Here is a 26074-nt window from a genome sequence, read left to right on the forward strand (position 1 = left end):
CGTGCACTACAATAAATCAGCTGCTGAACTCATCTCAGCTGATCTTTTTTATGTCGTCACATTTTCGGTTCTCGGTTGCTTGATACATTAACTAATTTCTGCCGTGTGAGTGATTTGTTACAAAAGTTGGTCAAAGTTTATGTAACTTCTGGACAGCTGCCCCTGCCCTAGTTTAAAAAGACTTCTTAGGGCTTGTGACTCAGTCTGTCACTCACCATGAATCAGGTCATGAGCGAATTAGGCCACAGACGCTGAGCAATTGCAGAAATATAGCCTGTTGTGTTATTTTGATACTGGTCTGTGATCGACTGCTGTATGTTTCAACTGCCATGTAGTCTTTGATAAAAATATTAAATCCTATATATACACACACAAGTGCACTAGAGCAAATTTAAATCTAAATAAAAGGCACACATTTTCATTAAAATTCACCACAAAATCTCTACAGATGAATAAAACATAATCCACTTAAAGTCACACAACAGATGATGTTCAGATGATAACACTGCAATCAGATTTGTTTCTGCTGAACTAAATGAAAAAAATAAAATCATTAACACTGAACTAAAAAGACAAACCAATGTTGGAAAGTCCAGAAAAGGATTCAACAACTCAAAGACAGAAAATATGACATCAGTACTCAAGTAAAACTCACCACTGAATCTTTTGTTGTTTAAATCACATCTTAATAAATTAAACTGTCCCTGGTACCAGTTGAATTGATTCATGTCATGTTGTTCAGCCTTTAACAACTTAAATCAGACCGAGGATCAGTTCTTTCAGTTGAAACCTAATTGCAACAAAAAATATTTAGTCTATGATATAAAATGAAACCAAAGATGAATAGACAATGTTTAAAGAAACTAAAATAAAATAAGGACCTCTATAGGAAGGAGATTTTTTCAGCTACGAAGGAAAGTGGGTCAGTCTTTTAAAGTTACTCTCCAATTCAGACTTCCAGGAAACAAAAACCACAGAAAAAGTAAACCTAACAGAAAAGTAGCCAAATAACGGTTTAATAATTTAAACAACCTGCAATGTGAAAGACCAGGTTAAAAGCTGCCGAGTGTAAAGCATATGCTCCCTGCATTGAGCGGCACTAGCTAGCATTAAAAATACAGCCCTGGAAACAAGCAATTACAAAATGAGCGTCTCTGAGTAAAACACATTCTACTCAGTACACACAGTACTCTGCTAATTAGCAAAATGAGGTTAGCCAGCTTGCTGCTACATATCCAAAATAAATTTTCAATCATCAGACAAAAAAGAAAGTGAAATTACATGAGCAGGGCATTAGGTTTATGAAGGGACCTTTGTTTGATTTGGGGGGGATTAAAACCATATCCAATTTATGTTTTTTCCTACCAAACTCCAGCTCTACGCTAGCTTCCCTTCCAATCTGCAGTAGCTGGAAGCTAAAGATGGGATAAAGCCAGAGTATCACCTTTTTAAAGCCCTGAGCAGCTCTAGAACGAGTTTCTTTATGCTGATGAAACCAAAGTACTCTTGGGTGTGTTTTCCAAAATGAACGTATAGTGAAGGAACAGCAAGGCTCATGATATAAAGCAACATAGGGAAAGCAGCATTACAGGGTCCAAATAGAACTGGGTTCCTCGCGTTTACTGATACCGTTAGAAGTAGCAGGATGAATTCTTTAGCTTAAAGAACTATAGGCCTATTTCGAGCTCCAACTCAGTCAAATGGTTCAAAAAAGGCACTTTACAGCACAGAGACTGTAAAATGCATGCAAAGAGATTACAGTTTAAAAAAAAAGATTAGCAAAGTCATTAAATGACAGATTTAAATGACCAGGGGATTGTGTTGGTCCCCCTTTTGCTGCAAAGCAGCCCTGACCCATCGAGGCACAGACTCCACTAGACCCCTGCAGGTGTGCTGAAGTAACATGTTAGCAACAGATATTTAAAGTTCTGCAAGCTGCAAAGCGGGGCCTCCATGGATCGGACTTGTTTGTCCAGCACATCCCACAGATGCTAAATTAGATTGAAATCTGGGGAATTTGGAGACCAAATCAACACCTCAAAGTCATTGTGCTTCTCAAGCCACCCCTTAATCATGTTTTACTTTGTGGCAGAATGCATTATCCTTCTGAAAGATGCCACAGCCATCACGGAGTACCATGAAAAGGTGTACATGGTCTACAGCAATACTGAGGTAGGTGGTCATGTCAAAGTAACGTACACATGGATGGCAGGACGCAAGGTTTCCCAGCACAACATTGCATTGCACTTCCCCTGCCAGCTTGCCTTCTTCCCTGCAAAAAAAAGCCCAAGGAAAACACAGACACTTAAAATATTTCTGCATATTTTCCACAGCACTACTCAAACGTGATGATTTTTGCAAAAAGTATAAAGTTTGTACTCTTGTGCTTCAAACACTGCAAATGTAGCTGATACTCTTTACACGTGATTCTGACTGATAAACACTGCAGGCTGTACTGGGACTTGTCTTGTGATGTGAACCCAGTAAACTGGTGTGAAATGGTCATTTCCCATGAAATACTTTCTCTCTCCCTCCTGCCTTGAGTTCTGTGGGTTCATAAAAGTTTGTCGTTTTTCCATTTGTTTGTGTTTACTGCTCAGCATGTGAAGTCATTGGTCTGCAGAGTGTAACAGTAGCAGTTCTGTACCCACTGCCCCAAGTCTTTAACCCGATCTGTACTGAAAACTGGTTAAGTTCTAAACATTGTGTAAGAGCTGAAATGTCACACCAGCTCTCCATTTCCCCTCCAAAGTGCACCAAAGTGTCACAGCAGGTCTGAGCTTGTTAATATCTGCAAGTCATGTTTTAGTTCATAAACTCCTAAATGAAGCGATTTCCTGTGGGCTACTAACAACAGGTGTAGATCTTAATGACCTTTAATTACTTTTATCGGGTTTTTTTCTGTTTTCACTTTCATTTGTTGTGCACATTACTTTACAGTGTTGGGTCCACTTGGATCCAAGTAATGTGAATTTCATTATCAAACGGTGAGTATAACACTGAGCAGATGAATGTCACAGAGCATACTCGTCCACGGAGACTTTACAATGCACCAACTACACGTGTTACCTTCAGGTGGATTTCAAAGAACTACAACTGGAATAACTACTCGACTGTGGTGGCTTCTGATGCCTGCGTCCAAGTCCATAAAATCACTGCTTAAACCTTAAACCTAAGGCCTGCAGTAAAACCTTCCTTGCATATATATTCATATGCCAATTCACTTCAATTTCACGCATACAGTATAACGTCAAAACTTTGCCTTCTTTGATCTGCACTTCCTTTTTTATTTGACAGGTGGTATGAAAGCCTAGCTTAAAACGATTTCTTGCAAGATCTAGAAATATATTCATGTTTAAGTACAAGAAACTGCATAATTTCACATGTTCCTTCACATTTCTGTGAAACACTGCACTGAAAAAAAAATGCAACATTTTCTTTAGGTCAGCGGTAATGTCAGACATATTTTCACAGACCGGCCTTTAAGGTGTCGCAGATAAATACAAACAAATAAAATGATGTGACCAAGACAAAAACTGTGGTATTTTGTAAATATAATAGTAAATGTGAATTCACTGTGTAATTGTGCAACTTTATTGGCAGCGTCCTCCTGAAATGCGCCAACAACGTTGAGAGAAACATCCTCCTCTCTGTCCCTTAATCCTCTCTGGTCGCTATGGTAACGTGTAAATATTTCTTTCAAAATAAGACACACAACTACAACACGGGAAAAGACCCAGGGAAACAGAGTTAAAGATAAAAACCCTGAAAACCATAAATTTCACACCTGAGCCTCAACTCTCGCGGCCCGGTACCAAACGGGCCGGTACCGGTCCGTGGCCGGGGGGTAGGGGACCGCTGCTTTAGGTGGGTGCACACACTGACTGGCATTTATAAAGCACTTTAAGCATTTTATCCACTTTACACTCTCCATCAATTTAGAAATACCAACAAGACTACCATGCATGTGTTTGAATGATGGGAAGGGACACAGTACTCTGGTGGAAACTCATGATGGAACATGACAAATGTGCAAACTCTGCACACATGTATATGTGGTGGTGCATTATACTCTTTTTTTTGCTAAGCTTGAGCTTTTTGGCATACAGACATGACAGTGCAGTAGTCTTCTATTTTTTTTATTTTGGAGAAAAAAAAGAGTTTATTTTTACTAAAAGTCTGAGAAAACTTAAAAACCCAAACCAATGTGAATTATGAATGGCAACTTTCTTAACAGAGTTTTAATTATTCCATGTGGATGTTCCGACCATGCAAGTATGATTTCTGTCTGCAGCAGGAAAAGTGTTATTAAAGTATGATTAACGACTTTTTCTGCAAATGGCGTGACAATCTTAAGCAGTGGATGCAGGTTGTCACCAGGCTGTCATCTGTGCGCGTACTCACAATCATTCTTGGACGTAAAAAAGCCACCATAAAAGAATAATCTGTCACAGCCACTCCAGAGACTTTTCAGTTTCTGGCCAAATAAAAAGAAATCAAAGTGCTGGCTTCATACTTCTCATATGATCGATGCACAATGTCTTTCTTCTGCTTTGATCCTGGATGAGGTAACTGCAAGTGAAACCCACAACGCCCTGAATGCCCAGTCACCTCACGGGGGCACACAGTGAAACACAAACCAGCAGATTACAGACTCATTCAGGTTTGTTTCATACTCACTAGACTGACAAAGGGAATTAGGAGAGAGTGTGAGATGAAAGACGTGTTTGGCGGCATTCTCAGACAGCTTGTGATTAACTGGGAAGCACACGAAGAAGAATGAAGGGAAGAATTAGGCCATTAATGTGCTCAAGTGGCTAGATTGTTATTTACATGCTGTACGAATCACATGACTAATTTGTCTGGTTAAACGGTCCACGCTGATTTGTACAGATGTAACAGAAATGAATAAGACTCATTTGTGCTAATTAAAGGTTTATCATTGATAGAACGGATAAAGAGAGGATGATATGGAGAATAATAAGATGGAAAAAGGAGGGGTGGGCAGCAGTCAAACAGAGAAGAAAGATCAAAGCAGAGGCCATCGGTGTTCACTCCCGCAAAGACAGACTATGCATGTGTGTAAGTGTGTGTTACACCATCTTCAAAGATATCTGGCAGTTAACAGAGTCTCCATTAACCCCAGAAGTCATCAAAGAACTTTTAAATAGTCAAGAGCAAACTTTGGGTTTCATCTGGAGCACTTCCCCACAGAGCTGCAGTCCAAATAAATTACACTTTGTGATGTTAACATATTTTTTGGCAATTTTCATAATGCTTTTGATAGAACAGATTTGAATGTAGTAAAATACAACACTGCTCCATGTAAATCCCTACATGCTCGGATGGTTTTTATCATGTGATGTTTACAGCAAAGTTATCAGCACATGTTGTTTTGTGTTGGCTGAGCCAACTCGTGACATGTTTTGTATAGTCAGCTCTGTGTGTGTTTGTGTGTGCACTCCCTGTTCCCACAGCGTGAAGAACATGGAGAAACAAACCACAAACAATAAGTGATTTAAGCGTTTCATGTGTTTACCTACCCGCTGTTTGGAGGAAGGCCTCATTCGAAGATGGGGCTGGCTTCGACACTGCAGGGAGGGGATGAGACAAAAATATGATGATGAATCTCAAGAAAAGATCAAACTAAATATTGTTTTATATCACTAAACCACAGCATGTTCTTCTATTTAGTTTGCTATATGTAGAGTTACGTTAATGGTTTAACGTTAAAATTAAAAAGTAAATTGGGTTTCAGCATACAGTATTTGCCATTGGGATTTAAAATACCTGAAAGCCTCTTAAATATTTTACACAGAAGCAAAGGATAACACAAAACAGATCCACATTCATGTCACCAGGTATGTCCAAAGTCTGGCCCAGGGGCCAATCATGGCCCTCGGTCAGATTTTTTTATGTTCCTTTTGCACTTATATTAATAAATAAAGTATTATTTATGGCCCACTACCACAAACAGAATTAATACAATGTAATTTCTCTGTTCACTTCATCTTTCAGCACCATGAGATGAACCCATTGACTGTATAAAAGTTTTATGCACCCACACAATACACAGCCATGAATGCTGGTGAATGATCTCTTTTCAATTTCAATAATACATGAAGGTGATTCCCAAAGTCTGACTTGCACTGGCCCAAACACAAACCAGTGTCCTCTTCAGTCATGCTGCTGTGATTGCTGCAGATGCACTAAGCTACTATTAACCAAACAACAAGCTGGGCTGCTGTAATAACTTGGAATGATGCAATGTGGAAATTAAAGTTTTTCATTGCTATGACTTTAATGTACATCAGCCCAACTAAGCTAAGGAGGCCCGTCCATAATGCCAACATTGAAGTTGTAGCAGGAAATTTCCAAAACCACATGAAAAGAACTGGTTTGCTATGAGACTGAGGCCCTGTCCACACATCTAGAGTTAAACACAACACGGGTTCCATAAATATTGTGCATCATTTGACACACCAAACACCAATAATAGAAACAGTGAGATAATAAGGGATGTAAAAAAAGCAAAAACATACTGTTGCACTTTCAGGCGCTGGCGTCAGCTTTCACTCATTCTAGTGACCACTAGCAGGGTGCCAATAATATTATGGTTAGACTCGTGATCCAACAAGAAAGCTTAAAAAGCGAACAAAGCTTCAGAAAAAGAAAAAAAAAACACTTGAGAAGAAAACGACTTTCCCTTTAATAACATGCAACTGGGCTTCATTCCCTCCCGGCTGTCAGCTAAATGCTGCAAGTGCAAAATGTAAATGAGTGCATTTAAACTGCAGGCATTAAGACAAATGTAGCCATTAGTGGTATTTAAAAGTGAACATATTAGAGTTTCTCACAGAGGGGACGACAGAACAAGGAATCCTAATGAGTGTTTAAAAGGCTCGACATGAAGCTCCCAAAGGAGTTATTTACAAAGGAAAAAACTCAGGAGCACGATAATGAATTCCCACATGCAGAGAAACACACGCACACACACGCACGCCCCTCAAACACACACAAGCGCACACATACACGCACTGTGAACACTGACAGACAGTATTTGATCCAGAGATTGAGATTTTTTTATGTGAATCTCACACAGTCAGACTTGCATAAACACCACTACCCACATGCACACAGAAAGCATTTTCTCTGCTGCAGCAAAGATATTGTTTGATATAGAGTCTCACTTTTCCTTAAATACACAAAACCAACCTCTCACAATCAAACCTCAGACTATTTGATGTAAGAACTTATTGTTTCATACCCAGAGCCGCAAAAAGCCCACGATCACACAGGCACACACACACCTTCCAACCAACAAAGACATCGTTTGATCCAGAAACAAAGACGGAAACCTGGAAGCAGCAGTAAACCTTCCAGAGAAGGAGCTCGCTTTTGTTTTACAAGCTACACCGTCTGGAGATTGTGGGGACATTTGAAGGTGTGAGAGGTGGTTAGAGAGGGGATTGGTAAGTGAGAAGGGTAAAGGTGGCTAAACGATACCCCAGCAGATATCCCCCTGGGACCCAGCCTGTTCATTTATGTCGTCTGTTGTGGACACACAAATCACAAAAAAGTTCAACTGAGCCATACATAAACTGTTGTTTATGTTTTCTTCCTAAATCTAAGCAAGTAGTTAAACTGAACCAATGAAGAAATACAAGAAAATACAAGAAGCAAGTCTAAAAATAATAATCCCATGTGAAAAATCAACTGTATTCTGATTTATTCTGCTTCTTGAGGCAGACTTAGTCTAATGAACAGAAAAAAACTGAGCTGTACATTTAGTCATTATACAAATATGAGACAGTCAGACAAAGAAAATCCGATTATTCCGAGGCTGAAACAAATAAAACAGGGTTTATTCTTGGTTTCCAATACCTGACACTTTTTCCTTTTTGTTTTACTCCTGCAGACGATTGCCGTGACCTTTAGAGAAATATTACGCTGCATAGAAGAGAGAGACACGGCACCTATGATTGAATGTCTTTTTGATGAAAACAGAGGGATGAGGTGAAGAGGCGGTACGGAGAGGAAAATGAGAACAGAAGGACAAGACGGGGAAAATCGCCTCGCATCTTCTCCGTCTGATCACAAGCACAGTGGGACATTCTGGTTCTGACATTTTAGCTTGAGATGTCTCATCCATCTTCTGAGGTTTTTGCTGGATTGCCAACTGTCAACTATCAGCTGGAGTGAGATCAGGTGGCGAGAGAGGGGGGTTGCAGTTTTGTGGGCTTTATGGGTAGACCGTCTATCACGTGTGTCTTGTAGACTTGGAGAAGACTCACGACCAGCTTCCAGCTGTGGGGTGTATTATGGGAGTATGGGGCTCCAGGCCTGCTGCTAGACCATCACCGTGTATAACCACAGTGAGAGCTGTGTCCACGTCCTTGGCATGAAGGCATAGACAGGATGAGGAGGGCGTCTGTCAGCTGAAAACAACAACACTACTGCTTGAGAAAGAAAGATAAAAAACAAAAAACAAAACAAACAAAAAAACCTCTTCACTGTCAAATTGAAGGATTTCACTAAATAGCCAAGTCTGATGTCAAGGTAACGCCGGTCTGCGTTCTAGAGCTGCAATGCTTTGGTCACATTACATCATATTTTGCATATTAATCTGTACGCCCCTCGGCTCCCTTGTTTTGTGACCTCAGTAAACACTGATGGCTTTATGGGCTCAAATCAATAGTTTCAAGTCAAACCGAATACAGTAATCATCTTGGTGTTTTTTCTTATGTTCCCCAGCTCATATAACACACCTGGGCTCTTTACTATGATTGAGTTCCAGCCTATCAACTCGCTGCGTTAACCCACAGCTTCCCTGCACGTTTACATGAAAGAGGTGGCAGCAGCCAACCAATCACAGTTATTGCTAAATGTAAGAATGTGGCTGATTTTTTAAAGGAAGATGAAACTATGGGAAAAATATGAGGAGGTTAAACACATAATACAGACTGAAAGCAACCCAGCGGAAGCAGATAACGCAGCCGTATGAGTGTATGTGAGAGGAAAAGCTCTGTAGAGTTAAACTATATTAAATGTGCGCTTTAAGTGCTCTGGTCAATAAGACTGAAATAAAGCCACAGTACAGCCTATTTGAGAGAGGGGAGGAAGGAAAGCCGACCGTGAACAAACTCATGGATATCACAGCTCCATCATTAAGACACTGATGGGTTATAAACAAGTATTTAATTAAATTAATGTTTTAGTTTTTATGTTCCCAGCTGTAGACTCAGTGGTGTTTAACAGTCCGAGAGTATAATATAAATACGAAAACTGAATTCAACAGTATGCATAATTTAAGTTTGATATAAAGTCCACAAGTACAAATAGGTTGCAGTAAACCGGGGGGGGGGGGGGTTCCTCAAACGAAGATTCCTCAGACGTCTGAATGGTGACACTATTTTCCGGAGAGCTGATTGGTCAGTAGAAGGTGATTTCGTACCTGTTGATCTCTAATCTGGAACCCAACCCTGAAATGAAATTCTGCTTCATAGTACAGGCCTCTGTGCTACAGCCTGCTTCTTTCATGAGTTTCTTTCAAGGCAGTTTCTTGCCTCTTGTGTAACAGTATCTTACATCCACACCTCGGAGTTATCCAGATCCAAAAAAGCTTAACTGCTGACTAGAGAGACAGTTTATTGAAGCTTGTACTAATGGGCCTGTGCTCGTTAGAGCAAATAAATCTCAAACGCTCACACACTCTTGCATGTTCGTGGTTTTAGTGTCATATCTGTTTGCAGATTTTGACTAGTCACAAAAAAAAGATTTTTTCCCCACAACACTCCTCTCAGCCTTGAATCTCACTTTGCACAGCATTTTAATTTTCTCACTGCGTGCACGGAGACTCGAGGTTATATTAACATGCACATATTGACGAGAGACCCCCCTCTGCTATTGTGTCCATCTAGAGATGTATACGTGCATATGTATGCAGTAGCTGTTTTGGTAAATGGTTATGTGTGTGAGAGATGAGGCCTTGTATGAGACGCTGTTGTGTGCATATGAATGGCAGGGGGTATCCTCTTCCTGAATGCAGAGTGCATCCAGAGTATCTCATTGCTATTCATGTGAATGATTCTCCTGGAATCAAACAGCAGCCAAAAGCATATTTGCACAGAGTTAAGATGCGTGCTACACTGGCAGAGGAATCTACCCAAGAGTTTCCTCCAAAATGAATTTTGCTTCATCTCATCAAGTTACCTCATGTTTACAATGCAGCTGTTAAAAAAAGAAAATTGTAGAGCTCGTCGCAATTTTTAGGGAATAATTTCTGCATATGGGATTTCATTTGTTATCCACCAACTTTTCTCTTTGAAAGTTCAACTACTGAACTGATTAAGAACATCAAAGCTAACTCAAACCTTCACCAAGTGCATCAAGTTTCTGCTACTGCAGTTTGATTCATGGAACGTGCTGCAAATGTACAACTGAACTCAGCTTTTACAGCAATTTCGGTGGTGCTGGATCCCATCCTAGCTCGCGCAGGGTGGGAGACAGTGTAATCTCTGGACAACTTGCCAGTCCACATCGAGGTTCAGCCCAGTATTGTTTCAATTAATTCTCAGCAGAGTAGGAAACATGAAACTGAAATGAATCTGATTACATGAATATCAATCTGAAAATGTGCCTTTGAGAAGCTTCGCAGACATGTAGCGTGTGTTTAGCTGTGTATAAAAGGAAATGTTGCATCAAACCAGTGAGAGAATATTCATGCAGGTATTGTGTTGTAAAATTGCTGATTGCCACTAGTCTTTGTTGTCAGAGAAACGGGGATGAGGGAGTCTTGCTAACATTACACCTCAGCTGTGGTTTCCCTACCCCAGGCTTTCTCATTTCTAGGACATAAACAATAAATACAACCTTTTTACCGCTAACCTATTAGCTGTTAATGCCCAGGTCCAATCAAACGAACCGTTACGGCTGTTACCACCAGCAAAGACTTAAAAAATAAAAGAAAATAAAAAGCCTACTTAATCTACTGAAGTTAAAGGAATATTTATACATAGCGGGAAGTGTGAAGGTATCATACTTCATTTGTATTTACTAAAATCAAGCTTGAAAAGGCAGCATGGCAGAGGTCTGGAAAGACATGAGAATATCGCATACAGTGAGGATCCCAAACCCTTTCCAGGTCAACTGAAATCACAGGCTGCAGGACCACTGAGCAAGGCACTTTGCCCCCATCAGCCCAGTGACCAGCAGCAGTGACAGACTGCTTATAGAATGAGTGGCAGCTGGTGACGCCCCAAACTGCCGTGTGAAACTCCTCATCTCTCCATTCCCTGACTCAGTATTTCCTCCCCTCTGCCCTTCCCTTCCTTTCCTCGTCTCCTTATTGTCTCTCCTCTTGTGTCCAGGCTGATATAAGCAGCCTGTTTTTGTGCAGGTTCCCCCACCCGATCCGACAAAGGACTAGATTTCTGACCGACTGATCAAAAAGAGATTTGTTCTCAATGATAGTAACAGCGCTGAGCCAGTAACATAATCCCAACTCTCTCGTTTATATTGTGTAGCTGTTACAGCTGTGTAGCTTCACGCCCTTAGTTTATTCTACAATATTACCAAACAAAGTGAATAAATGGCCAGTTGCCCATGTGATAGCGTGAATCTGCATCATTTCATCTTCTCCTAACCATCAGCAGGCTCATTAATTCCTTTCTCTACAGTAAAATATGTATTGTGTACCATCCAAGTTTAAACACAGACCATGTTTTCAGTTGTAATTTGCCTTCTGCTGATGCTGCACCCCACTCATTATTTAATGAGGACAATAATCCACTCTGTTCTCATATGAATGTGTTCTTTTTCTTTCCAGGATCAATAAACAGGTAATGCAGTCGTGGATTTAATGCTTGTTTTGTCTGTGAGTCACTGACGATACCACAGTCCTACCTCCACTCTCTCTGGACCACACGCTGGCATTAATTAAGCAGCGAGCAGCACTTGGTTATATGTTACACACCGCCCCCTTGTGGTCACACCATTAGTTAAGAAATATATAGTTACCTTGCAAAAACATCCACATCTCTTGCAGTATGCAGATTTATCTGCCATTACTGTCCAGCACATAATTATAGTGGCAGTGAGCTGCACAGCTGTGTGTGTTAATGTGTCCAAAAGATCGCGTTCCCTGTCAGTGAAGTCTAAAGCTTCCTCTGTTGAGATTCAGTTGCATGGATTTGTTTAATGTTTAATTCCATGACAGTAATTATTTCTGACAAGTCTTTAAAAGCATGTTGTTGGATATGAATCATGTGGTTACTGGAAACTGGAAAGGGATGCTAGAATAACAACATACGGTGGACATAATGGAAAGTGGGGGGAACAACCCACTGAAAACTCTGAACATTTAAAGGGACTCTCACATTGCTATAAAAGATAGAGCTCATTTACTTATGTTTAAAAACAAACAAGGAATGTCTCCAATTTTTATATTAATCTGAATGTTCAAGTGACGACTGGCTGGTTAATAGTGCCCACTACAGACTGAAATCACTGTAATTTAAACTCGAGTGTCTTATGTGGGATCTCTTGGGGTCGATAACAATTTTGGTAGTTGCCGTTTATTACCCTAGGACAGTGGTTCTCAAACTGTGGTACGCATACCACCGGTGGTACGAGGGACAAATACAATTGCATGGCAGGATGCTGTAAACGGTCCAAACTTCAGTCAGGAGAACAACTGAGATAATCCATCCACAATACGAGGTTAGTCATTAATATACTGCTGCATGGGCTGGGCTGCAGTTACATCGTAAGGTTTTAAAAACTGAGCTTTAAAATGAACAGTGGTAATAAAACCCGAGAGAGGCCGACAGGGATCACTGACTGTTTTTAGAGGCTAGTTAAGATTAAATAGAACAAGATACAAAACATTAAAACATGTTAAAAACACAACAGCCTTAATAAACGCAGAGTAGTTTGGACCCGGAAACAGGGTTCATACGTCATCACTTAAAGATTGGATATCCCACCTGCTGTGAATGTTTTAATGCAGTATAGTTGTTATTATTATCACTCGTCACTTCCTGTTTATGACAGTTAAAATAAATAACATTCATAAGAAATTGTCTCATGTAAACTGTATGTGGTGTTAAATAGGCCTATACTACTGTACTTTAATGTCAGTTATAAGGGTGGTACTCTAAGAGCCATATATTTTATGAGGTGGTACTCATTGTGAAAAGTTTGAGAACCACTGGTCTGGGAGCTCATCTTGAAAACACCACCCCATCATCTGCTCAGCTATGATGCTCCTCTGCTACACGTGCTGTAGACAGTACTGTATGTAGCGCAAACTGACTCGGTGCTGCTCTGACGGTCAGACTATGAAACCAGCACATTGATACTCTGCCTTATTACAACCAAAAGAAAGACAGAATGAAAATATGAATAAATACCAACAACAGAACAGAAACAATGAAACAGACTAATGAGATTAGACGAAACAACTCACATGAAATCAAGAGAGCCTGCGCTCATCAGGAAATGCTGTTCCACATCATTAGCTTTAAGCCTCGACTTTGGAACAGCCACAAGCTTCCTACCTGTTGGTCCAAGCATGCAAACTTCTTCTTACTGGGGGTCAACATTTCTGCTCATTAACTTAGAGCCAGACTCACATGTGCTTTAAAAGTGATGAGTAAATCATATGTCCTGCATGGGGTCCACCTGCATGCAGACATTAGAAAATCTCCACTTGATCTACATGGACACAGATAAGTAAATATAAGAAAGGTGTTGTGAAAAATCATATTCAGGTCAATGAAAAAAAAATAATGGGGCAAAATGAACGGAGCAGAAAAAAGAAGAAAAATTAATGTTCATGACCAGAAATTAATGGGTTCGATTTTGTGACACGAAAAGCTGTGAGACAGTTTAAGGTGGGTACAGTTAGTTGTGCTACACTGATTCTGACTCGGTGTCATCAGAGCTGTATGCACTGTTACTCACTCCTTTGAGGAATAATAATAATAATAATAATAATAATAATAATAATAACAATACTTTGTTGGGAGCTGATTCAGCTTTTGTCTTTGATAGGCTCCCAAGCCTCATAATTCAAGAGATCCAAGGTAAACCTAAATATAAAAACTTTAAAAAGCCTCCATCACTATGACAACCATTAACATCGGTCTAAAGATATTGGGCAGCCTTTACCCAGCTTTCATTTACTAAAAGCAAATGGAACTGAGTTGATGTTCTGCCATCAGTATTTTCTTTTTAACCGTTCCACATTTTAACCCTTTAGCTAAAAAAAGCTTTTACTGTTGGTGGATTTATCTTTACTTCTAGTTTTTAGCCTGAATGTAGCTTATAAACTAAAAGCCTAAAATCAGTCTGCCACCAGTTCCCAGCTCTGGTTGACTAAAACCTTTTTACTGTTTTACAATATCACATTTGTGGAAATGCCACAGTCATTTGGGTTCAGTCTGAACTTTGCCTCCTTCTGAATGTCACGGTTTATGAAATGCAGATGCCAGGAAAGGACAGAAAACTTTTAAGTGGCTGTCAGGTTTCATAGTTTGGATCAGATCACGTTTTCTCAGCTCGTTTTGCTTCGATAAGAATCCTAAAACATTCCCGTGCACAAAGTAATTTGAAACACATTTGCGAGGAGTATATAATGTGTTTGGACTGACTGTGCACGTGACACCATCGTTTAAAGGAAATCACGGTTTTAACACAACCATAACAAAAAGTGAAAAAATGGTGACATAAAGCATAAGTCATCAGCACAGACTCACTTAGTGAGACGTCAGGCAGATATCGTGTTTCACTGCTGTTGTTACTAAAGTGCATCACAATGAAAGCTCCTTATGCACAAAGACAGACATGCATCATGTGGGGGAAGTGCAGAACTGATGCTGCGTCCCAAAACAAAGTCACAATGACAAGTGTTTTCAACAAAACAGGAGAAACTCCACATTCAACAGCAATAAATCACAAACATCACTTAAAAGCTAAAAGCTGCTCACACAACCGTGAAGACTCCGAGCAGTCGTTGCTGATGATTTTTAGCAATAGCACATGAACTCTTCTCTAACCTGTTCTACCAACAGTCTTCACCTGGATTGTGAAAAGGAGTACCAGCCACTGTCCCCCACACCTATGACCCAGTCAGAGGACATAATATGAAAGATGAATGTAGCTTCCAGGTCTGAAAAGTGAAGCCAATGGGGACGATTTTTTAGACGTCTACGGGAAAACATCGAGACCTTGATCCTGACCTCTGTACACACTCTCCTGGTGAGTTTATGGGCTCATTCAAACATTTTCTTACTTCCTCTTATCCAGCTCAGGGTTGCAGCTGTGCTTCACCTGTCACTGGTTGTAAGATGGAGTATAGGTCAACAATGGCAGGGCTAACAAGGAGATACAGACAACCATTCATGTGTGCTCACGTTCACACCTACACCCAATTTAGTATCATCAGTTATGCTAACAAGCATGACAGCGGGAGGAAGACAGTGCACCCAGGGAGAGCACCCACGGAGAGCACCCACGGTCATGGGGAGAACATGAAAACTCCAGCGGAAAGGTGCAAAGGTGGCCAGGGATTCAAACTCCGGACCTTTTAGCTGTGAATAAAATGTCAGAAAGGAAGACGATGCACGCTTATCGGTAAACAGTGTTGGTCAAGTTACTTGAAAAAAGTAACTAGTTACTAATTACTGATTACTTCTCCAACAAAGTAATTCTGTTACTTTAATGATTACTTGTTTTCAAAAGTAATTAGTTACTTTATTACTTGGTTACTTTAAAAAAATGTGATACACAACCTGAACTTATTTTTTTTGCATAATCCATCATATCAAATTAAATCAAATGAAAAAATTTTCTTTTTAAAAATTGTTTCAGTTTTATTTTTTTTAACTTTATGCACATTGCATTAAGCAAAAATTAAATTATATTCAACAGTCTTTGACTTGAAGAAATTTGTTTAACATTTAAACATATTTTCTTCATATTCCAGCAAATAAAATACAATAATTTTTTGTGTTTACACTCAATAGATGCAAAAAACAAATAAAATCAAAGATTCAGCAGCACTAAGTCCTGTCGCTCTACTGTCACCTGTTTAGCAGGAGAGGGGCAGGTGGAGGTTTGCCCGGTACTGCAGCGGTCATGTCAGCGGGAGGATCCGGGGGTTTCTCTGTGAAGTTCACAATCCCGTCGCAGCGTGCTCGGTGCTTGCTCAGATTTGAAGTTTAATTTTTCGCTGTAGAAAGAAGTTTTCTTCCCACGCAGCGTGTACAGGAGATGCTAATGTCTTTGTCCCATTTACGGAATCAAACTCAAAGTAATGTGAGTACTTCCAAGCTTTAAACGCTGCATGGTCGTACTCTCTCCCGCACTCACACGTCTGTTGCTGCCATGGACGTCGCGCGCCCGTACTTTGTCATGAGACACTCTCACAAACAAAGTCACAGTTTAGTAACGCAGTGTGCTTACGGGAAAGTAACAGTAATTGAATTACTTTTTGCGATAGTAATCGGATTACTTCACTCATTACTTTAAAACATAATCAGATTACAGTAACCCGTACTGTAATCCGTTACTTGTAACACGTTACTGCCCATCTCTGTCGGCAAATGACTTCTGAGTGAAGAGTCACTGACCAATGAGTGTTTGGTTTTCACAGTTGGTCACGTGATGAAAACACCACCCTGGCGACACAGAAAACAAAAAGCATTGCCTGTTTTCTGCTTATGCAGGCATTAAAGGCTTACAGGAGTGCAGATTCTCTCCAAGACTCCAAGAATCCAAGTTTCTCCTGCCATCCAAAGACTGTGTTGGGTTTTAGGCGCACGCACTTGCAGCAGAGATTCTTCATCTCAACACGTCACTTCCTGGTTAAATAACAGTTAAAGCGTATATGCACATGTTTTTTTCCCCTATATGTGAGTCAATAAGGTCAGCTCACTGCAGAAGACAGTAATTCAGCTGAAGATAGCTTTACAGCGCCGCGTCAGTCAAACCCAGCTGCTAATCAGCGAGGTCTTTTCCTGCGTGCCAGAGGAACGACTGTGTTTGATGAAGACTGTTATCAGAGAGCCTTCAGCTGCGTTTCCTCCAAATGTGCCAAACATAAGAGCGACCAGCTTTCCTATTATCCACAGCTATTTTTGATCAAGCACCGCCTGCCATGATGAAGCCCATCTGGAAGATACACTCCCACTAAAAGCTGATTGTTACCAGCTCCAAGAAAACTGTACCCAAATCAATTAAGACAGGAAAAGAAAAATCATCCTACAAATTCTCTTCAAAATCTCGGCCCTCAAATGCTAATTTGACATATTGGCTGCCATTTAGAATATTACTGTTCGGTTAAGGGGCTATTATAGCCTTTAAAAAGTGTATTATAAGATAGGCTGCCACACAATGAAGTTAGCACTATTATTACTACTATTTTAGCCTGAATCTCTCCTCAGACAGTTACAGGTGAGGTGCTGCATATGGAAACCTGTTCCTCTTGAGTCAAACAGAGACACAGGAGTTTCCTCCAGCTGTTAATGGACAGCTGACATCAGCAGGTTTTTCCTAAATAATAATTAATACTAATCATCTAATTAACCATTGCAATTCTAAAGAGTTTACTCACCTCATCTGCATCTCTTTCATCCTGTGTTGATCCACATACAGACTGAGAACTACACACTGATGTAAGGAGGCAGCTCTGCATTTAGTGGACATTGTGCATCTTCTATCTTAGCCTCAGTGACTGCACGCTGCTCTCCAGAGGTCCGTGACCTCAGCTAACTGGCCAATCATGCGTCTGAGGCCTCTGTAACACAGCAGATTCGGGACGATAGCAAAGTAACCTTTGGTTTGTTTTTTCAAATGTGGTCTCACCAGTAAGAGCTTGACAAAAATTCATCTCCTGACCAGAAATGGTCCAGAAAACAGTGCCACCTTTCTTGTAAGATCTCTTAGACTTTGGTGCATTGATGATAATAGGGCTTCATGTTTTTAAAGACAAGCTTTCACAAACTAAAAAAATAGATGTTCTTCAAAATGATTAGCTATATGGCACTCTTCAACATTTTACAACACTTTTTAATGCCTTATATTACTACTCGGCAGCATTTTTAATCACACACACACACCCTGGGCACTGATGTTAGAGTAAAGCCTTGATTATAATGTATTGTGGACACAGACAGCTGGACACCAAGGCTGAGTAGTCACTTCTTTACCCTGTGCAGATACAGGAATAACCCTGATACTCACTGTCTGATGATGAATTTACATCATCACATCATGTAGTTGCTTGGCCAAAGTTAGTGAACCACTAAGCGACACACAGCATGTGGATAAGACAGCTGGCGTTACCTGAAGAAGCATTTCTCATCTTTTGTTAGGATTTTTACCCGTCTACTGCCATCTCCTCACCGCAACAAGCTAACCTTAGCTTGTATAAGTTCTGTGTTCAGCTGATAGACCGGTCAAGTTATCTCTTCAGATAGACAAGCTCCCTTTGTGCATGAAAAAAAAATTCTCACATTCATCCAGTCATCCAACGCAACCGGTTGGGGTGAGGGGAAAGAGAGCAGAGCACAACATAATGTGGCATGTCTCAAAATCAGTCAGTTATGCCACGCTGTATTTTGCTAATTCAGTCGCTAAAGCTGTGAATTTTATAACCATAGTTGATAATTATATGAATCTAATCTGCATGTACTCTTCCCATGTTTTGCTAACTTACTACACTTGTGAGACCCCCACACACCCTTTCTTTAAAAACACTGAGGTACTTTGAACCCTTCATGTGTTCACTGATGCAATCTTGCCCCTCTCACTGTGTATTTTTCCACAAACTTTCCTCTTCTTAAAACCACTTCTTCGGATTTCTCTGGATTTATACGTCTTGACATCTTTTCAAACCCACAGCGCGGCCCTGAGAGTACAGTGATGTTAATCTTTTTCTTTGCCCTTTGAAAACTGAATTCTGCTTTAAAAACAAGCTGCCTAGCAAGAATAAAGCTTTATGCTGAAAGGCTGCAGAGAATAAAGAAAGCTAGAGAGAGAGAAGAGAGAGAGGAAGCCTGGCAGCAGAAACATCTCTTACGTGAGCGAATGACGACGTGGTAACTGTGAGACAAAGAATAAAGTACGAAATCTCACAAATGCACTGAAGAAGTACAAGGTAAAGTAATAATGAAGGCAAAGTTTGCAGAAATAAAGCAATTTAAAGAAAAAAAAAAAAACCCAAATGCTTTATTTTTAGGGTAAAAAAAAAAAATGCTTATTTTTTCTAAACTTTCTGTGAAAATGTGAAACTTAACATCAGCCAATACTGACAGTATCTATTCTGAATATAGAAACATATTCACCGAGTCACATATTCGCTAACGTTCAGTTAGCCTTAGCAGCTAATTAAAGAGCATCTGTCAGACTTTAAACAGCTGCAGCCTGATTTCTTTACTAATCTGTGAATAACTAAACATAACTCCACAAGCATAAAGTGTTACATAACAAAATGTGTGATGTCATTTCTTAAAACAAGTACAGAAAAAAAGAGGAGAACTTTACGTCTTCATCATTTACTTTCAGCCTTTCAGTTGATATTGCTTTGGAAGCCTCGTTATGAATAAAGTATTTATACTCACAATGTCTTTACGTTCTTCTATAAAAAATATCTTGCTCGAGTATTTTCCAAAAATCAAATTTGTAGCTTGTGTGTGAGATTTTTAACCCTCTTTGACTGACATCACCTGCTTTGAGAATATTTTTTTCTTTGCTTTAATTACACAAACTAAAATTTTTACTGGATTTTTATGTCAGTGGGGGCAAAAAAAAAAAAAGTATTAAAAGCCTTGATTTGATCGTCTAATACACCTGTGGACCTCTTTCTGCTCCGATCTCTGAGTGGAAGCTCTGTTGTGCTCCAGGCTCACAACATGGGGTTTTCAGCTTTATTTCCAGGAAATGGGCAGGAAGTGTGGAAGTTATCCACCGAGGTGAACAGGTGTGTGAGCAAAGAGTGTGTCGGCGTGTCACACTTCAGGTCATTTCTACTGAAATTTCTTCTTCAGACACGTCAGGACTTTACAGAGCAGCTCTGCACTAACAGTCTTAAATTCACTTTGTACAACCCTGTGAACTTTGGGAGGAAAAAAATAAAGATAACCGACACACTGCCTTTGGGTGTAGAAACAGTGGAGTCCTCAACTCAAAAACTGCTCAGCAGAAATGAACCTTAACAAAAAATACAGGTCAGCTTCAAACAGCTGATGTCTGAGATCTGTGAGCGGATTGCAGAGCACACAGTGTAATGTCCTGTTTATGCTCGCCAGTGTAACTTGGCAGGAGAGACTGTGTTGGTAACACAAGCGCACAAGCAGGTCAGCCTTTTACCATTTCGCTTATCAGTGCAGGAACACAGACATAACCAGATCACTGACAGGGAGAAGCTGTAGCTGCATGAAAAGCGAGGCAGTCTGAGGAAAACCTTCCTTTTTTGATTCTTCGACTCGTATAGGAGCACTGATGTGGAGGCTTGTTCTGGGTATCAGTAGCTATTGTCCAGAGGCATACTGCAGCAGGTCAGCCACACCTAAAGCACCAGTATAACAGCCAATGTGGGGACCATAAAGTGAGCTCAAACAGTCAAAATGGGTGTCACTACACTGGGAGAAATCCAGAAATGTGTGAAAAGATGAAGATCACCATATTTGAATCAGGTAAGGTTTTTAATTTTTATAGATGGTATATGGACTGGTTCTTATAAAGTGCTTTACAACATGCCTCATTCACCTGTTCACACTTTTTGCTATGCTTAAGTGCTTTTTATCAAACATTCACACATTTGACCCATCGGAGAGAAACTTGGGTTTCAGTATCTTGCCCAAGGATACTTAAGCATGGAGGAACCCCAGGCTCATTCCCAAAACTGTATGAATGCACTTCATATTCATACCCCACAGTCTCTACACTGTGCTTCTCCACCGTTTCATCCCATCCAACTAGAGCTCTTCAGATTGTAAAGCAGTAAGTGCATGCTGCCTGAAAGGTACAGTCTACAGTGCATGTATTCAACAAATTCATGGTATAAAGGTGAAATTAGAAATAAGGCTTTATATAACCATCCATGAATCTAATCTTTGTCCCCTGTAAAGCCGTCCAGAGGTCATCATTTCATTTTCCCAGAAGTCACGATGATGATCCCCTGACACATTTCTGGGATTACTTTAATATTTTTTCTTACACAGTCCATGTTAGACAGATTGAGATGATGCCCGATGGATTACCAATCCCATGGCGGTTGTGGATTACAGCTGATGTGTGTACGTGTGGGACGAGAGTGAATCAGAAATTGTTATTAATTTAGAGCTGGTATTATGCAATAACCGTCAGGTCCCAAAGACACAAATCACATCTGAGACATGAGATGAATTGTATTTCCTTTGAAAACATTTTCATCAGTGGAATCAGACACAAGTATTACATTATTAAATAACATCATGCAATCTGAACTAGTGTTACCATTCGTGCACACAAATTTCTCTTTTGGCAACAATCTGTGATATAGAAAACAAAATGACACAATCGTTACAGAGCTGGAAATTCTGTTTCAGTGGGCTAACACATCCTTTGCCAAGTATCCAGAGGCTGGTATGTTAAACAGAAGCATCATGCTTTGGGGTTTCTTTTATTTAGGGTTTAAAAAATGTGGTGCTGTGTCTGCACTGATGTTTTGTTTGTGACTAATCTGTTTGGGACCCATGTGCCATACTCTACACCAATGTCCCTGATGTGGTTTTCCCCAAATGGAAACCATCAGCCCAGCTTCAGTAGCTGTTTTCTTCAGATCTGTGATTTAAAAATGTTTGTTTAGTTTTCATGAGCAGTGTAATAATATTTAAAAAGGCTAAAGCTAACAGTGAAACTAATAAAGACTCAAGCAAAACTAAATATTTTGTAATGATAAAAACTAAGCTGAAATTATAATGATCACTAAAGTTAAAAGAAAACAGTAACTCAAAAAACACAAAGACAAAAATAATTTTTGCACCAGCAGCAGCACAAAGTCATGAGTTAGAGTTTGCATAGTTCAGAGGAAGATGGCAACATGGCAGTGGTGTGGAGTTATTTGTATACGTTTGCAGTGGTTTCTGACCAGTGTGATCATGTCAACTTGAACGGTAATGAAAGGTGTGTGTGATCAGCTCACAGCGCTCCTGTGTGTCTCCTGTTTACAGCCTGACTGGAAATAATAATCTCTCACACTGAGCTGAAATGACATCACTGCAAATAAACTTTGTAAATAACATAAATGCATTTGTGCACTGTTTTAATTTTATTTAAGCCCATCTCATTTACTATCTTACAACGAATTCAGTAAATGTGTCACATTATATTTTGCATTGTTAACATAAAATAATAATTCCCAGTCTCTTCCCAACAGCTACTGAAGTTAATAAATGAACACTGGTGTCAGACCGGTATTCAGAACCGACAGATGTTAAAATCCAAGGTATGAAATTGCAACTGGAACACAGTGGATCGGTTCATCCTTGCTCTGCACATGGCAACGTGACTAATAATCAACAACTTTTCTTTCTACAAAATAATGACAACAGCAGTGAAAAGGAGCAAAACTCAGCCAAGCAAGTACAGCACAGGTAGGGGTAGGGGTGTGTGTGTGTGTGTGTGTGTGTGTGTGTGTGTGTGAGACAGTCAGCGTGCACACAGCGTGTGGCACACTGACCCAAATACAATCGAGTCTCAGCCATTTCGTACAAGACACCCCTTCATGGCACCACACTCGCCACTGTGTCAATAATCATACTGCTATAAAATTATTTTCATCAGTAAAATCGCAGAAAAAATTAAGAAAAGCTTGAAAAAAGACGCAGCGACAAGTTTTGTATGACAGCCATGAGCTGATATTCTGGGACTACCACAGTATCCATCCATGAGCGTAAAGACGCAAATAATGCGCATTAATCCACACCCCGAGGCTGTGTGCTGGACAGTTCGCACTGTCACTGAAAGAAAGATGTGTGCGCGGAATGCAGAGCGGCGTCAGTAAAACCCGCAGGCACCACTGTTAATGAAGTGTTTTACGGCATAGCAACTGTCAATCATTCTGACGAACAAAGCCTCAGCCTCTTGTTGCCATAGAGAATCCACGGAGTGCCACTGAGTGTCTGTACCCTACATTTTTATCCACGAATAAAAACTCATTGTGACTCTTCCAATTACATTTAAGCACCTAATCGTTCAAAAAAAAAAAAAAGATACCAATCCTGGAGATTTAAGTCATTAAAGCCTCCTTACCTCGAACAAAGGAGGGGTGCCCTTGTCGGGAAGTGTGCATCCCAGTAATTCAGCCAAGAACTTTGCCATAGAGATGAAAAGTGTGCCACTCAAATATTCCCGAAATGAACTAGAGCCCGAATCAACAGGCGAGTCCTCTTTCTGCACGCTTCGTGAACTTATTTGTGGCGTTCAAGGACCCTGCAAGCATCCCTCGCTTCTTCACCTACAGCAATCCAAAGAGATGTACCGCTGGATGAGAGGGGCTAAATTCCGCTTGACAGATTACAGCGCAGGGCAGCCGCTGGATGTGGAGCTTAGAGCCTTTTAGCTTTCGTCTCCAAAATCCTCTTTCAGTGTCGGTGAGTGGACTCACCATCAGCAAGCAGCTGTGTGGAAAGCTGCAGGTGGGGCAGGACTGAGGGGGTGTGGGCGGGCCAACGAGCCGTCAGGTGGTTTTCATGGACCGGGGTTTTCCCCAATTTAGGAGAACTCGAGCTGAGAGATGAAATGAAGGTTAGATCAGCAGTTTGTCTCACTTTGGTTTGGTTTAACGTGTTTCAAATCAATAACTGTTGAAGACTGATCCAGGATCGTTATAGTCGATATTTCAAAGGTTGACAGTTTCTGCCACTGCCCAAGTTTGTGCTTGGAATCCACATCACAGCTAAAACATTCAGAAAAAAATCTGTGGCCTTCAAAGGAAGAATCCAAATCTCCCGAAGTACTCCAAGAACGTCTGGTCAACTTTCCAAGTAATTATTTTCTGCACTGTGTCCAAAGGCGTTTCCCGGCCTTTGGACACAGTGGTACAGCAAGTCAGAATATGTGTTCAGAAACAAATACATTGTAGAAAATTGGCTTAAAAACACTGAGGCATGCGTGGCACGCCCAAAGTCAGGTCACAGCTGTTGGCATTTGGAGTCATTCTGGCTCGTCCTTAGTTTTTGCAGCCAGGTTGGAGATGTGAGTGCATGACCAAGTCCGTGTTGACAAGTCCAAAAAGTATTTGCCAAGAATGATTGTGAGAATTTAAACTACATGACTTGTTGACCTATAATCTCTCAAACATATATATCTCTCATGAATGGTATCAAGTAACTCTGAGCCAGAAAAAACAATCCCATCACAAAGTAGAAGCTCATTGACAGATGTCCACAACAGGGGCGATAAAATTGTAAGAAGTATAACACTGAAGATCTATAAACATATTATAAGTGACCAAAAAGGACTGGATTGATTATAATGTGGATGCAATTAAAAGATAATTCAAAACAGGCCATTTCTTTATTTTGTGTGTAACCATAAGAACATAACTCCTGTTCATTCATTCGTTTTGTAATATTCATCAAAAACTCAGAATTATTATTATTTTCAATTTTTTATTTATTTTTTGACAGTTTCAGGTGCATCTAGAGAGATGATTCAAGTCCAGGACTGTTAAAGTTTCAGCATTAATATGACAATAAATACTTGGGCTTATATTTATGGTCGTTTTACACTTGATTCTCACAGGAGTGAACGAGGAGAGAAAACAGGAGGACACAGAGCCAGGATCATGAGCCACAATGAGGACATCTTATTCTGTAAACCACGGCAAGAAAGGCAAAGGTCACGTAGCATATATTCTTTATCTAGTACGGTGAGAGAACGTCACTTGAAATTCATCTTTTTCTTAGAATAAATGTCAGTCTCTCGCTTAAATCACCTTGAGAAAGCGGAGCTTCTCTGAAATGCAGCAGGCGTCTGTTCTTAGCACGCTCGCGCACCGCAGGTATGCTCTTATTCTGTCAAACATTTTTCCTTTGCTCCTCCACCCCCATTTCACATCTCTCAAGGTTTGTCCTCTGCAGTCTGAGGTTTACACGTGTTTAGTTGAGAGGTCAAAGTTTAGAGTTTATCATGTTAAGCCGACAAGGATAGACAGGTAAAGTTCCACAGAGTGGGGATTATTTCCAGGTAAGCAGCTTAACAGTTCAGAATGTTCATTTTTTGTCTTATAGTGACCCTTAGTGCAGCCCTCAGTGTAAAGTATCTATTTTTCGATGTCTCATTATGGTGGGATGCATGAACAAAGTCTCTGTGGAGCCTGTGGAAGTACAATGTCCTCTGTCTAATTATGGAGTTGAGTGTTTTGACTCTATGTGTGTTTCACAAGGGCAACCAGACAAAATGCCCTTCTTTATCTTCAGAGTTTTTATGTGAGGGGACTTGAAATTCTATCTGAGGTCAAAACCTAAGAACTCAATGGTGATGCCTTCATTAATGTGTCCTCACTGCTCACTCAAGTGATCGATTTCTGGTCTCATAATAAATCCAATAACACTGTTGTAGCTCTTCAGTCCTGAAGCTCACCCTCATCCTCCTGGGTCCAAGGATCCAAGGGTCAACATCCTTGGATCCAGGGTGTTGATGTTGTTCCTTTGGATCTAGATTTGGATTCTAAATGACTGATTATTTATTATTAGTAGTAGTTTTTGGTTTTTAGATCCGGGACGCGCTGGAGAGATTACGTCTATCGACTGGCCTGGGAAAGGCTTGATGTTTCCCCAGATAAACTGGAGGAGGTGGCGAGAGGGAGGTCTGAGCCTCCCCGCTGCTGCCCCCATGACCCAACTTCAGTTAAGCAGAAGAAAATGGCTGCTATTTGTTACTTTAGATTTTAACTTTTATTGTGGTTTTCACAAATGTTTGAACAGCATGCATCGTTCATTATGCGCAGCACAACGCGCCACACTTTTCAGTCGCACTTTATCAGTTTTTCAGTTAATTTGTCATATTTTAGTAATATGTGAGC

At 40.3% G+C, this 26074-nt stretch overlaps 1 protein-coding gene across 1 annotated transcript in view; it reads right to left on the reverse strand.

Moving 5' to 3' along the window:
- The window catches only part of rasgef1ba (RasGEF domain family, member 1Ba), a 112121-nt gene extending 88490 nt beyond the window's left edge, over positions 1-23631 (reverse strand). The window contains exons 1-2 of the mRNA XM_005451512.4: positions 23299-23631; positions 5544-5591 (exon numbers count right to left, since the gene is read on the reverse strand). Coding sequence (XP_005451569.1) covers positions 5544-5591; positions 23299-23367 — 117 coding nt within the window. The 5' untranslated portion in view covers positions 23368-23631. The remainder of the gene's footprint in view (positions 1-5543; positions 5592-23298) is intronic.
- Positions 23632-26074: the final 2443 nt, after the last annotated feature.

The sequence above is a fragment of the Oreochromis niloticus genome, linkage group LG12 (assembly GCF_001858045.2).
Source record: "Oreochromis niloticus isolate F11D_XX linkage group LG12, O_niloticus_UMD_NMBU, whole genome shotgun sequence".
In the NCBI taxonomy this organism is placed as follows: Eukaryota; Metazoa; Chordata; class Actinopteri; order Cichliformes; family Cichlidae; genus Oreochromis; species Oreochromis niloticus.